Below are 15566 nucleotides of genomic sequence, written 5' to 3'. Positions count from 1 at the left end.
GAATTACATGAAATGTCTTTTGGCATCTGTCTATCTATCTATATATCTAGTCTTATTTGACCTGTTGATGAAGTTACATATATTAAGAAATTTTCTAATACTGATTCATCATAACATTTCTACATTATATAGTATATTAAAGCATATTACAAGTAAAAAATTTTTTAAATCTCAGAAAACTCCAGAAAAAAAATCAGTATTCATGGGCATACTTTCATGGTCTCTAGTCAGCTCTCTTTCTCACTGTCTGTGACAGTTATTTCAAACTTCTGATACATTCCTTAAGCCTCAAGTACATATTACTTATATAATATAGTAAAGTAAGTATATATCTTAAGTACTCTGCTTGTACACCCCACAATGCCTTCAAGGCATAATCATGTTTGTTAGTATCCTCCCAACAATGATTAATTTTACAAATATTTAATAAAAAAATCAATGACTAATAACTTGAGAAGTGAAAATCTGATGACCCAAAAGCTTTCAGAAACAGAAAAACAGGTGTCAAAACAAAACCAAAAAATCCTTTACCAATATCTTTACCTTCCCTTTATTTACCATAAAGTATGTATCAGTATCCCAAGACAGTATTTTAGAAATGAAGAACCCAGTTTCTATAACCAAGTTAACTTCACATGGCTAAAAAAACAAGCCCCAACATTTAATTACTGCATTCTATTTTCCAAGACTATATGACTCACTACTGTGACAATTAATTGATTTGCTTTCCCATTCTAATCCATTTACTTCAATGAGAGATTATAGATTAGCTCTCCTTTTATTATGAGCAAAAAGAAAAGAAAAAAAATCATGATTTTAATGTAATATTTACTGAATTTCCAGCTTTCAGAAACTACAGAAAAGGGGAATAGAAAAAATGACGTCTCTGGCTCTTTAAAGTTTTTATTTTAAAAACTTCTCTAGTCATTTTTTTAAACAACTTTTACTTATAGAAAAGTTTGGTAGACTATAATAATAAGGCCTTGATGAAGGCCCCTGATTGGCTCCTTCCTGGCCATATGGCCTTGAGTAGCTAACTTATTAACTTCTATGAATCTCAGTTCCCTCACCTAAAAATAGAGTTAATATCATCTACTCTGGCCTTCTTATACTGGAGGATGAAACAACATAGTACACATAAAAGTATCGGTAAGTATTATATACAGAATATATTATAGTAACATGCAATAGGATTTGAATGAAGAAATGTAACCAGGAGGACAAATGATGCTACGCCAATAACAGAGGCAGGAGGATGACAACTGGCAAACCCAGAAAATTATAACTGAAGAAATAATCAAGACCAATTGGGAAGAAGTAAATATATATATAAACATACATTTCAGTATCTTAGTGATTTATATGGGAAAGTAAAAAAATTAAGACCAAAATGAACTGTGTAAAAAGGAGAATAAGGAAGTGAGTTGAAAGCAGAGCTACAAGTTAAGCAAAGAGAAAAGCCAAGGGAGGTTTTGACAAGGTGCCAGAAGCTAAAGCTATGATCTTATTACACCAAGAGAAAAGTTATTACAAGTAACTGATGGTCAAAAGTAAAGACTGACCACAGCTGTTAAATCTATCAGTATTTTATGAGCATTAGGTTAACAGTACTGTTTCAGAGTCTAAGAGAATAATTTGTTGGAACTCCTTTTTCCAGTCTATGGGAAATGAATAAGAATGATAAAGCATTAGGCAGTGTTGAACAAGGAATATAGATTTCCAATGGTCACTGAGGAGAAATACCTAAAAGAACAGGACAATGAAGAAGGAGGTGGGAGAAGGGGAGAGGAAATAGGAGGGGGGGAGAGGAAGTAGGAGGGAAAGGGAGAGGAGGGGGAGAGAGAAGGTAAGGAAGGGATGGAAAAAAAAGAAAGAACCAGGTAACCATAGTTTAACATGAGGTCAGGTATTTCTAGAAGAGTTATCAAAGGTATGATCCCACAGGATTGGTGCAGCTGATAACAGAAAGGACTTCTCAGAGAACACCTAGCTTTACTCACTCACATGCTGGAACTGCCTTATTGTGGGGTCAGCGCAAAGAATGCTTCTGGACCTTATGCCTAGGACTTACACAGATTCCTGCTCGGTTTTTAAGAGTCCCGTCAATCAGGTGGTGAGCCCTTAGGGAAGTTCTTCCCCAAAATCATGATGAAACTTCATATACAGCATTTTATAACACATTATTACACTTTGAATAGCGATAAAAATGTAGGTGTTTCTGTGTCCTGACACTTCCACCCTGTTGGTATTCTCCAGTCACTGGAATCTCTGATTGTTTTCAAAACAGTAATATTGGGTTGGCCAAAAGGTTCATTCAGGTTTTTCCATAAGACGTTACAGAAAAACCTGAATGAACCTTCTGGCCAACCCAATACAAATAACCTTCCCTGATGCCCTCTTCCTACAATGTATTTGGTCTTTGCTATAACTGCCTTTTCAGCTCAAGGAAAGTGTCACTGGGTCATGTACAGGGAGAAAGTGATGTCTTTGGTACCCTGCCAGCATTATGATTTCTTATGGATTTCCCATGTCCAGATTGGGGCACTTAAAAAAGACAGGAGATCTGCCCTGTATAGACATGGCAGTAGTCTTCTGAAGCATACACTGCCATATGAACCTCCCCTAGGTGCCAGGACACTTCCTTATCTCTAATTCAGATATCCACGACCTCCATTTTGCCTGCTTTTATTAACATGCTTTCATTATTCAGGTATTTTCATATTCCTTCTCTACCATCTTTGTAGATACCACACTCACACCCATCCAACTCTACAGCTTTATCATCACTACCCTATACAGCTACCCTCTACTGGGCACCATGGCATTCTCACTTAATTGAAGCATCAATCTGACTCGCATAAATCACCTACATCTATAAATCACCTATTCTTCCATTTCCTTACTCTAAAAGAGTGGTTCTCAATAGCAGAGGATTTTGCCCCCCAGGGGACATTTGGCAATGTCTGGAGACATGGTACTACTGGCATCTAGTAGGTAGAGGTCAAGGATGCTTCTAAACATCCTACAATGCACAGGACAGACCCTCACAACAAAGAATTATCTGGCCCCAAATGTCAATAGTGCCGAGAAACCCTGCTAAGAGACATCTGAGTGAAAAAATCTTCTTCCACAGAAGTCTCACATTCTCAACCCCCCTAAGATAAAAGAAAGATATGGAGAGGTAAGCTTTCTCCACATCAAATGTCATTTCAAAAAAATAGCTAATTGATGCTATCTTTACTTCTCAGCCTCTGCACTCATACCAGCTGTATAAAACACAGAACACCCTCAAACAATTGCTGCTATTGCATATTCATCCCTTGGTCCTTTTCCTACGTTCCAAAATGATTATAGCATCTTTATTCTGTTCCAACCACTGCAATGTCATTAATTGCATGGATAACTTCACTGACTTCAGCATTCATACTTACAGAATCTTTATGACTTTTACTTCCAGAGCAACCTTGAAATAACAGAGCTCTATCCTTACCCTTATTACTCACAGATCTCAAAACTGGAATCCTATATCACCCATCAAAGCATCAAAACCTCCTTTATCTTCTACCCACTGATCTAATGAACTGGCTCTTCAATCAATTAATTTTTCCAAAGATTAATTAATCCCATTAATCCCTCCTGAATAACACTTAAATCCATACATAGCCTATACTTCATTAGCAGCAACTGCAAAAGGCTTACTACCTTATATAAACTCAATCACACCATAAACTTTTAGCCATGTCTGCTGTATCAATCTCAAATCCTTGAAGACTCACTTTCCCTAATCCTGCACTGAAACTGTAAAAATCACAGAACAGTGGTATTAAGGAACGATGTGGATTAAAAGCCTTAACTACTACTTGGACAAAGTTTCCTATAACTCTGGTTGATTCCTTAGTATTATTCTTATAAGATAATTCAATTGCCTCAACCTTCATTAAGAGTCTCCTCTCACCCCATCAACAAAACACACTTCACTTCTTAATCAAGAACTTCCTTTCTTGAATGAATAATTCATGTGTGGAACAAAAAGAAGGGGGAAAAAAAGGTGAAATGTTTACTTGAGCATTGTCAGGTTCATCTTTAATTTTGTCTAGTAGTCCCTGCTGTGGTGCCATTGCTTTGTCATACTCATCATCCAAAGGTTCTTCTTTAATTCTAATATTTGATGCAAAGGAATTCCCCAGTTCCGAACCAATGGATTCTTTATTGGCAAATGGATAGCTGGAATCCTAAAACACAATATAAAGGATTAATAAATACTCAGATTTTAAAATTATTCCTCTTCAGGTTTAACACCCAAAGAAAAGCTCACTGGAAATGAAGAACTCTACGGACATTCATTAGAGTCCCTATGCTTACAAGTAAATGTGATATATGTCTAAATATCAAATACAAATAAAGAATCTAAGAGCAGAGGCTTCTGAGAACATCTCCAAAGATGTCCTTACGAAAATAATAAAGGAAATTAAAAAAAATAAAATCAGTGCTCTACCTAACACATATAGTTACAGTTTAGAAAATCACATAAAGAAAACTTTGACACTTGCCACAGTTACAGCAATCTACATACACACTGAAAACTTACCCTAAAGTTTGTTTCTGGGGTTTGTGGTAAATGGGTATGTAATGTTTCTTCAACTTGATTAGCTATTGAAAGAAAAACAAAACAAAACAAAACAAACACATGTATATGAATAACAAATCTTACAAAGAGTGACCTAAAAAGCTATCATTTGATAATCACCTCTCTTTTCCAACGAAGACGCTCATTAGAGTGAAATGGGTACCAAAAAATACCCAAAAGGTAGTTTCACTCAAAACAAACAATCTGGCCCCATCTAACTTTTAGCCTTGCCTCATGCTATTTCCTTGTTCAAACCTAAATAAAGTGGTTACTTTATTCACTATGTTCTGAAAATTACTTATGTTTGTTCTTCCCCATTTCTGCTTATATCATTCCAAGTCCCCTCTATCCTTATCTTCATACAGTCTTCCAGACTCAGCTCAGTTCAAAATTCACCTCTCCTCTATAAAACCTGCCCTTGTCCACTGAGTTAAAAATCATCTCTCTCCTAAGAATACCTAAAACAGTTTCAGTTATTTGAAAGAAATTTTATTATACTGTCTTATAACAAACTCTTCTAGTACTGTCTTTAATTATAAATTAAGTTGTATGCTATTCAACTGGTCGTTGACACTTCTGCTACTTGACTTGTCTTGTCCCTTCTGCTATTAGACACTATGTTCCTTGAAGACAAGTACCCTTATAATTTATCCCTCATAGGGATATTGAAAAAACATATTGAATAATATATACTGAAAAATACAGTATACCCTTGTACAGTCTTGTACATAATGGATACTTAAATTAGTTGTTATTTTTAACAATACTGATTTGTTCTTTCAATCACAGTTTTCCTAGCACTGTCAAAAGAAATATAAGGATTGGTATATTCTACCAAGCTTTCTTTCACACCTATTGAACATTTATTGAAATATTACTATTTTCACTACACCAGGTTAGGCCCCAAGAACACAAAGATGAATAAGATACAATCTGGCCCTCAATAAACTCCTACACTAGCATATCAGGCAAAACAAATAGAGCTATAATACCATGTGATAAGTACTATAAATAATGAGGCATAAACAAAATGCTATGGAAATATAGATAAGGAAACAAACATTCTTGATGTAGAGAGGTTAGGGATGACCATAGGGTAGAAGAGGTTTATGAGTCAGGTGTTGCTGGATAAGAAGCACTTTTACAGGCATATATACAAAGAGAGAAAATGACATTCAGGCAAATGGAATAGCAGGAGGAAAGAGAGGCACAGAAATAAGAAAATGTATATATTCAATAATGGAACTGAAGCTAAGTATAGGGTACACTGGGCAAAGAAGCTCAAGAGGAGTCTCAAGAAACTTCTAAAACATAAAATAGAAATGTTATCAAAAAGAAAAACCCTCCCTAATTTGGACTAATTGGTGGGACAGCAGTTTGAATTAGTGCTTACAGCACAAAGAAGTTAAATCCAACTTCAGGTTCCAATGTTCAACCAAAGAAAATGAACAGGTGATTCGAGTATCTTGCCTTCTCATCAAAATATTGCAACCAGGGGAGGGAGAAATGAGGTTTAGAGCTACTTTTCAACCATTTTTACCATTACCAATAGTTACTGGGAGAAATTCAGTCACTCTGCAAAGAACAAGGATAAAAGAAAAATGACAAGCTTACAATGAATTTAACTGTTCATACTTTGCTTAGCATCAGAAGTAATAAAAGCTGTATTATTATCAGTACGTTGTTATTTATTGTGTTTTATGGCTCTATTCCAACAATTATTACCTGCTTTATCAAAAAAACTGCTTTTCAACCTTGAATCCAACTCTTTATGGGGTTTATCCAACCGTTTTTCACGTTCAAGATAAGTTAGGTCACTATTTTTCTCCTTTCCAGAAAAAGTCTCTTTGCTGTTTTCTCTTACTAGACTAAAATCTTTCCGTATTGATTTAAAGACAGAAACCTGATCAAATTGTTTAGGAAAGTCTTTTTTTAATTTATTTTGAATCTGTATTTCATTTTCATTGTCTGATTCATGCTGTGTGACTCTTCTCTCTACTTCCAAGCTATCATCAGTATGAATTGAAGAAACAAGATTGTCCTTTGAACTAAAATCCTGTTCATCCTCATTGTCACTACCAACGACTGGAATTCCTGCAAGATCCCCAGAGTTCAAAAAATAATCATCTTCATCCAGCAATGAATTTTCAGATCCTGTTTGATTCGGCATTCCATAAGACATGCTGTCAAGGGTAGGAGTTAAGTTGTGGTCTATATCTTCAGACATTTCTGTATCCATGATACCACCACCTTAAAAAGTAAAATACTGTTTAGACAAATGATAGTGCTAAAGATGACCATATTTATAAGGTCTGTCTGGCATTTAACCAAATATATATTTTTCCTTTTCAAACAAAATATAGATAATAATACTGTGGTATTCAATTAGCACTTTGATATAGGTGTGACAGATAAAATATCCCTATCTGACAGATAAGGAAATAGGGACGTAAAACTTGAGAAACTATTTCAGGTTAGAAAGAAAGTCAATGCAATATAGAAAAAAAGAGCACCAACTTCAGAATTAGACATATCTGTGTTGGAATCATAGCATGATTAACTGAAAATCTATGTGATCCTGAGAAGTAAACTCTCAGGCTTCTTTATCTGTAAAACAGTGTAATACTCACCTTGGAGATTAATTTGTGGTGAGGTTTAATGACAGTATGTAAAAAGGGCCTAATAACACAGTGACTGACACATAGAAGGGAATATAAAAGTGATAATTATAGTTATCATAGAGACCACTCTAGGGAGCTGAGATTAGAACCCAGATCTCTGACCTCAGAGTCCTAATTTCTCTGCACTAACTCTAGTAAACACAGCAGTTAATGTTTATAATGGTAAATATTTAAACATAAAAATAAAATTTATCCAAGCCAGAATATATATTAAAAACTGTTTACTGTTCAAAACTACATGCTAAAGTTTCTTCCATTCCAAAATAAAACAAACAAAAAAACCCCAGCCCTGTATTTCTTTTTCCTGACCTAATTCACCTTTCTTTCACAAACTCCTAGGGAAAAAGTTTACATTGGTTTGTTTCTACTTCATCTCCCAATCATTAATCCTTTGAACTTAATGCAATCTGGTTCCCAACTTCGCATCGGAACTTCTCTCATTAAGATCATCAACGATTTCCTCATGGTCAAGTCCAATTATTTTTTCAGTCCTTATGTGGCATATCCCTCCTAGATAAAATACCTTTGGTTTTTTTGTATTGTTCCCTAATTTTATAATTGTCCTATTAATTTATTTTATACGTCTCTTCCTCTGCTTTATGTGCTCAATATTCCAATTCTTATCTCATTTTATACACTCAGACTATTTTATTCACCACTATAGCCTTGACTTTTGCTGTTGACTTCCTAAGCATTTTAGCTTAGACCTTTCTTCCCAACTTCAGATATCTATATTCAATTAGCTTCTATAGGTCCCCTAGGGACCTTTAACTTAGCACCTCTAAAACCAAATTCATCATGTTCCCGTTCCAAGCATACTTTCTTGTTTTCCCGTCATTTAATTAACAGCATCACCAAGTCAGCAATTTGATCAAGATAAAAAAGAGAATCACTCCAATTCTCCTTCCCCTTGGACAAATTCTGCAAACTGTATTAATTAAACTCTCTCTCAAATCCATCTCCTCCACTTGGTACCATTCCAACACTCCACATCTCTTCCTGTTGACAGTGTACTAACTCAATCCACATGATATCTAGGAGGCAACCATATTCTTACAAATCCTGCCCTGAAACCATATTTAACTGGTCCATGAGCAGACAAACTAGAACTGGTAAAAACACAGAGTGAAGCAAAGACTAAAAATATTAGTGGCAACGACAGCCTTGCTTTTATTTGTTCCTGAAGCCCAGATGAACCCTTTGTGTGGCTGGATCTTCAAATTATTCCCTGGGTTCCATGATCCAGGATAAATTCCTCTTTTTGTTCAAGCTGATTTGATTTGAGTTGGATTACTTATAATCAAGTCCTAACTGATACAGGGTCCAAATGAAAGCTTTCTTCAAGTTGCCCTCCTCCATAAAGACATCAGAATTATCTTTCTACACCATTAATCATTCTACATTATACCTTCACTTGAAATCTTTCAATAACATCCCACAGCCTAAAGTACTCACTCATTCATTCAGCACATATTTATTAGGAAATCACTCTGTGATAAGTACTATGCTAGATGAAAAAGATAGCTATGATTCCCTCTCCTCAGCGAACCACAGACAAATGGAGGAAATAATAAAATTAGAAAATCACCATTTTCACTTAACTAAGTAATTAATTCAAACAAAGATGCTAAAATCTTACGAATTTCTACAACTTACTTTCACATAGTATATATATATTACAGAGAGAAAAGCAGGGAGGGATGAGAGACCATGCACAAAACTATAGATATTCACTATACTGTTCTTCCAATTGTTCTACTTGAAAATTTTCATAATAATAGAAGGTTAGGGAGAAAATATAAATAAAGAAGCAGGGTGCTAAAACACACACATACATATAGTGTAATAAATTTGCCAGACTGTAAGCAACTAAAGGTCAGGGTTAGAACCTCCTCTTTACAACAGTTTATCCTTACTACCTGACCACACAGCATATGCTCAGTAACTGTTTCATGAATGAAATACGCATTTCGTGTGATCAACAGTTTAATCTAAGTTCTATAGTATATAAGAAGTCAACTAAAAAGTAATATTACAAGCAACTTCCAAAATCTCTATGTTTTAATTCGGGATATGGTACTGGGAAAAAAGGTAACCACCTGAAAAAACTGGATCCCTAACTCATACCAAAATAACTTCCAGATGTATTTAAGGTTTAGACATAGAAAATAAAACACTAGTATTACAAAAACCATGGAAGAATTATTTTTAGGGGAAAAACCTAAGAATGACACAAAACCTAGAATAAAAGATCGATTTACTGAATAAAAGAATAAAAGACCAAATGTGACTATAAAAAATTCCTAAAGAAAACATAATCCAAACCAAAAGATTAAAGACAAAGTTGTTGAAAACATTTTACTGCACTTTATATCATGAAAGGTCATTTCCCTAATGGATAAAGATTAAGACTCATAGTTCAATAAAGATACCAACAACCAAATACATTTGTAAAAGCAAAGGATCTGAACAAACATTTCACAGGAAAGGAAACACTAAGGTTGAACTTTGCTCATAAGTTAAATGCAAATTAATAATGCAATTAGATACCATGTTCATACAGCAGGCTGATAAAGACAAAAGGTTTTGATAACAGCCTGGCAGCTATGCTACTGGCCAAAGCTGCCAGACTATGACCTGAGGCCAGAAAAGTATACAAAGAAGAGTGTGGCATAGACCGTATGTGAGCTGAAAAGCCTAAAATATTAATATTTACTATGTGGCCCTTAACAGAAAAAAAAGTCTGCCAATCCCTGTAGTAGAATACTATTAGAGGAAGTATAAAATGGTACAGTCGTAAAAAAGAGCAACCAGGCAATATGTATGATACTTTAAATACACATACCTCTTGATCCAGCAATTCAACTTCTAAGAATTTATCCTACAGATATTTCTCAAAAGATCTATGAAAAAGAACATGTATAAGCAGCAAAGACTGGAAACAGCCTATCTGTTCAACAGTGAGGCTCAATTAATTACAGTACATACCTATAATGGAATATCATATAGCTGTTAAAAAGAATGAGGCAACTTTATACGAGTTCTCAGGGTCAATTAGTAAAAATATCTGAGTGAGGAAGAATATACATATATATGCTATCCTACCACTGCTGTATGTTTTATAATTTATGTGTATGTACAATTGTTTATACATTAAAATACCTTCCACTGATTTTCTGTGACACCAGAATCAGGTGGCTATAAGACAGAAACACTAACTCTTCAAAGCATATCCTTCGGTATTTTGAGTTTTGAAGCACATGCATCTATTGTCTATTGAAAAAAATTTTTTTATCCTTATTTGAGAATGTACTCAAGCTTTTTCAGAGATGGCAATTTCTAACAAAACATCTAATTTGAATTTGCAATTTTGCTAGTTATCACACAATAAATCTGTAGGCTGCATAAAATCTTATGAGATTAAATTCTGTTAGTTATATTAATATATATAATTAACTGGAACAGAATTGTACTCATTCTTGTGGCCCAAATAAAAGAAATAGCTTCTGTTTCTCAAAGCCTACATCTACAGAAAAAATGCAACACTAAAATTATATTTGCGGATCACAGTAGATAATGAAACACTTGAAAGCAAATTTCTCACAGAAGATTCCTTGCTAGTGTTTAGACACTGTGAACAGGCTTGGTATGTTTGAGGAAAAGCAAGGAATATAGGGCTGGAAGGGAACAAGCGTGAGGAAGAGTGCTTAAAAATGACAAAAGAGAAAAAGCCAGAGAACAGATATATTAGGAATCTGCAAACCACAAAAAAGATCCCAAAGAGGAATTCCGTGATTTACGTTTTACAAGGAACACCCCAGCTTCTGCAGGAGTACTTTAAGGTTGTTAAATGTTACAGGGAGTGAAGAAGGGAAGGAAGAACACCACATAGGAGGCTAATGCAATAATCCAAGGGAAAACTGGTGGCTAAGACCAGGATAGTAATGGTGGATGTGAGAAAGAGTAGTCAGACTTGGTATAAATTGAAAGTAGAGGCATTTCTTGGTATATGAGAAGCTGAATATAAAAGAAGTCAAAAAGAGCACAACAGGGTGCCATTTCTTGAGATGTAAACACTAAGAGAGTAACAGACTGAGAGGGGTAGAATGAATAGTTTGGTTTGGACCCATTAATTTTGAGAACCTTATTAAACCTTCAAATGGAGATATCAAGAAGGCAATTGGACGTATTAAAGAGTTAAAGAGGAGACTCTTGCCAAGAAATGACATATAAATTTGGGAGTCATCAATGAAGTTCACGGGACTAGTTAAGATCACCTAGTGACTGTACTTACTACTGATGGAAGAGAGCTGAGAGTCCTGAGATACTTCAACTTTTAGAAATCTGTAGAAAGGAAGGAATCAGAGAAAGAGGCTAAAATGGAACAGCCAATGAGGTAGGAGGAAAATTAGGTGGGTGATGTTATAGAAGCAAAGTGAAGAAAATATTTCAATAAGAAAGAAGTGGCCAACCATAATGAATGTTGTTGAGATAACACATAAAATGAAGACTGAAGATTGATTATTAATATTGGGAAAGTTGAAATGAACTTATTCCTTGACAAGAGCTATATCAGTGAAAAAATGGGTACACAAAAGCTGGAGTGGGGTGATCCCATAAAGAGACTGAGAGGAGAGAACTGGGGAAACTTAAGTACAAACAACTCTTTAGAGGAGTTTTGCTCTAAATTAAAGAAAATGAACAGAAACTGGACTAAAATCTGGAGTGAAAAGTTTTCCTGACTTTGTATTTTTGGTTTTTTTTTTTCTTTTTTTTGGTGAGATTGTTCTTCTAAAGATGGAGAATATTACAGCTTACAGTATACTCATGGGAATGATTCAATAAAGAAGGAATAACTATGGGAATAGAATCTAAAAAAGAGTGGATATATGTGTATGTATAATTGACTCACTTTGCTGTACAGCAGAAACTAACACAACATTGTAAATCAGCTATTCTCCAATAAAAAAATTAATTAAAAAAAAGAGGGAATAACTAGTAAGTTCAGAGGGAAAATCTTTGTGCAACAGGGCATGTGATCAATACATAATTTTCCTTTGTGAAAGAATGAAAGGAGCACATGGGTTAAATGCAGGTAGGTTGTTAGGTTTTGTAAAAGGAGAATGAAAGTTATTTTAAGCAATTTAAGTACAATATTTGTGTCTGATAATGAAAATAAACTTCATGATGTCAAATCAACTTTTACTCCTTGTCCTCCTTTTGCTCAGTCCTTGCTTTAGTGGCATACTGATATTTATATACTATACCCAAGAATCATTTCATTTTAAGGTACAACCACCAACTAAGGAACCCACATAGATGAACATTATGAAAGGGCTGTTAGTTACTTTCATTGCCAATATATTACTCAATTACTTCCATACATTTTTGTTTTAATCAAAGGATAATTTTCAGAACTAAACTAATATGAATTATAATTTTAACTTCAGAAGTTATGGTTCTTTAACAATTCTCTGACACTGTTTTTCTCTCTTATATAAAGAAACAAAGGATCAAAAGAAAAAAAAAAACACACTAACTCCAAAGAATGCAAAACAAATAATAAGCATAAAAATGAGGTAATCTTGGTTCATCTTAAATAAAAACTTAAATCTGCATTTTGTTTCTAAGAGATGATTTATTTTTATTTTCAATAAAATACAATCTCCTAAATAATAAAAGCCTCTTTAAACTATAAGATCAGGAATGCAGTCACCAGTTAAAAGTCCAATAAAGTCAGGAATCTTAAAAATGCAATGTACGTGCCTTAAACATTTATTTTTACTTGGAATATATAAAAAAGCACATTGGTCAATCATTGACCAATAAAGTCAGGAATCTTAAAAATGAAACGTACATGCCTTAAACATTTGTTTTTACTTGGAATATATAAAAAAGCACCTTGGCCAATCAATGATGATCAATCAAGACTTTGGAAATGGGTATGCTAATTTGAGTTCTTTCTTGAACAAATCACAGCCATAATGCAATCTTCATGATTGCAACTTTGGTTTCTTTAAAATGGCATGAGGGACTTCCCTGGTGGCCCAGTGGTAAAGAATCCGCCTTACAATGCAGGGGACACAGGTTTGATTCCTGGTCAGGGAACAAAGATCCCACGTGCCCATGGGGCAACTAAGCCCTCACGCCACAACTACTGTGCTCATGCGCCTCAACTAGAGATAGCCTGCATGCCACAAACTACAGAGCCCACGTGGTCTGGAACCCACACGCCACAACTACAGAGCCCACATGCCCTGGAACCCACACGCCACAACTAGAGAAGAGAAAACCTGCATGCCACAACTAGAGAGAAGCCCACGTGCTGCAGTGAAGAGCCCATGTGCTGCAACTAAGACCCCATGTAGCCAAAGATAAATTAAATAAATAAATAATAAATATTTTTTTAAAATGGAATGAGAAAATAAAGACACTTGCCCCTCCACCTTTTCACTGACTTTACCTACTAAGTCTTTCTAAAGCATTAAAATTATTCACAGAAACCACAATTTACTTTTCAGAGGAAATTTCATTAGTGTCAAAATGGTACAATAAAAATTATTTAATTACAATGACAAGTACTACTCGAATAAACAGGTTTGGGAACAACTGACTCTTGGTAAGCATGCAATTTCATCAAGAGCTGAATCAAGCTGTCTTTGTCTGAAACTACTAGATGCTCCTCAATAGCCACTCTAGCTTCTTCCCTTAATGACAGATTCTCATTCTCAATGAGGCACAATTTACAGTAACAAGAAGAATGGTAATTCCTAATTATGATCCTAAGCTGAAAAAGAATCTTAGCTACTAATAGGCCAATAACCAACAGAAAACTTTTCATGAAAATGGGACAATAACTGAAACACAACAATCCAGTGTTCTTTCAAACTCCAAGTACCAACCCATTAGTGAGCCAGGGCCATGATTTGTTTTTTTTAAATAGGCTAGAATGGAAAACAAAGAACATAATTCAGAGTGACAACAAGTAATGCTACAAAACACCTGTACACACACACACACACACACACACACACACATACACAAATAGGTCTCAATGTAAAATATATTTCTAACAGTGTTTCAAAATTTTAAAAAAACAGTGGTAATGGATGTTAACTAAATGTATTATGGTAATCATTTTGCAATATATACATATAGCAAATCATTGTGTTGTATACCTAAAACTAATACAATGTTATATGTCAATTTTATCTCAATTTTTAAAAATGTCTTAAACAAAACAAAAACAAGCACCCCTAAGATGATTTTGCTTCTGATGCACAGTAATGCTTGAGGATCACTGAACTAAACAATGCTTCTCAACGATTACTGGATAACAGAATCTCTTGGTGAGCTTAGAAATGGATTCCTGAGCTCCACTTCTAAAGATTCTGGTTCAGTAGGTCAAGGGTGGCAGCCAAGGACCTGACTTCTAACATACTCCCAGGTGACGCTAATACTGCTGATGCCCTACCACTTTGAGTAACAGGCTCTAGTTTTTTATGAACCAGCCATAAATAAACTGCAGGTAATAAATCACTGTACTTCAGAGGCTGAACAGCGATCTTCAGATTCATCAAGTCCAATCTCTTATCAGATGGCTGAATTTCTTCCACAAAACCCCAAGTGGTCAACCATCCCTTTGAATGTTATACCAACAAAGATGACCCACTGAATGCTCTACCACACCAGAGATGAACCATTTATGACAGTTCACAAACAACCCATGTTAAGTACTAATGAAGATGAATTAGTTTTGTCAGGGAGTCATGACTAAAGATTACAGCTCTTTTCTTGTTTTCATTTAAATACGTGTTGTTACTGTGGCATACTATTAAAGTGTGCCATTGTTCATTCTATACATTCAATGAGGAGAGATGAGACTCATAAGTGAGATTCACAGAACTTACTTTCACTAATTTTGCTTTTATTTGTTCCCACAGTGGGGAAAAAACAGTTTGAAACCGGTGAAATACTTAGAACAACTTGATTTTATAACTTACTAAAAGGTGATTAACAAATGTGAACACTTGAAACACCTCTAACAGAAATCAGTTACGTTTTACTAATTTCAATAGTCCACTTGTACACTATTAAAGCTAAAATATAATTTAACACACATTATAAAATAAAACACATTAATTATTTCTTCTTCACTATGAGGACAAGTGAAATAAATACAAAAGACTTTACTCACTGACATTTACAGTGCTCTGAAAGCAATGATCAAGAAGATCAGAGACATCTATAAATGGATA

At 34.7% G+C, this 15566-nt stretch overlaps 1 protein-coding gene across 7 annotated transcripts in view; it reads right to left on the bottom strand.

Moving 5' to 3' along the window:
- ZMYM4 (zinc finger MYM-type containing 4) overlaps positions 1–15566 on the bottom strand; it is a 177839-nt gene that overhangs the window by 55095 nt on the left and 107178 nt on the right. For 5 of the 7 annotated variants that reach the window (XM_059918928.1, XM_059918890.1, XM_059918919.1 and 2 more), the window contains 3 exons: positions 6353–6877; positions 4589–4650; positions 4062–4232 (listed from right to left, as the gene is read on the bottom strand). The exons of 1 other annotated variant lie outside the window; for it this stretch is intronic. In XM_059918928.1, the coding sequence (XP_059774911.1) occupies positions 4062–4232; positions 4589–4650; positions 6353–6866 (747 nt within the window). In that variant the 5' untranslated portion in view covers positions 6867–6877. The remainder of the gene's footprint in view (positions 1–4061; positions 4233–4588; positions 4651–6352; positions 6878–15566) is intronic. One more of the 7 variants, XM_059918947.1, reaches the window with a different exon arrangement.

This window comes from Balaenoptera ricei, chromosome 1 (genome assembly GCF_028023285.1).
Source record: "Balaenoptera ricei isolate mBalRic1 chromosome 1, mBalRic1.hap2, whole genome shotgun sequence".
NCBI classification, from domain to species: Eukaryota; Metazoa; Chordata; class Mammalia; order Artiodactyla; family Balaenopteridae; genus Balaenoptera; species Balaenoptera ricei.
This window is presented reverse-complemented; position numbering and strand designations above follow the sequence as displayed.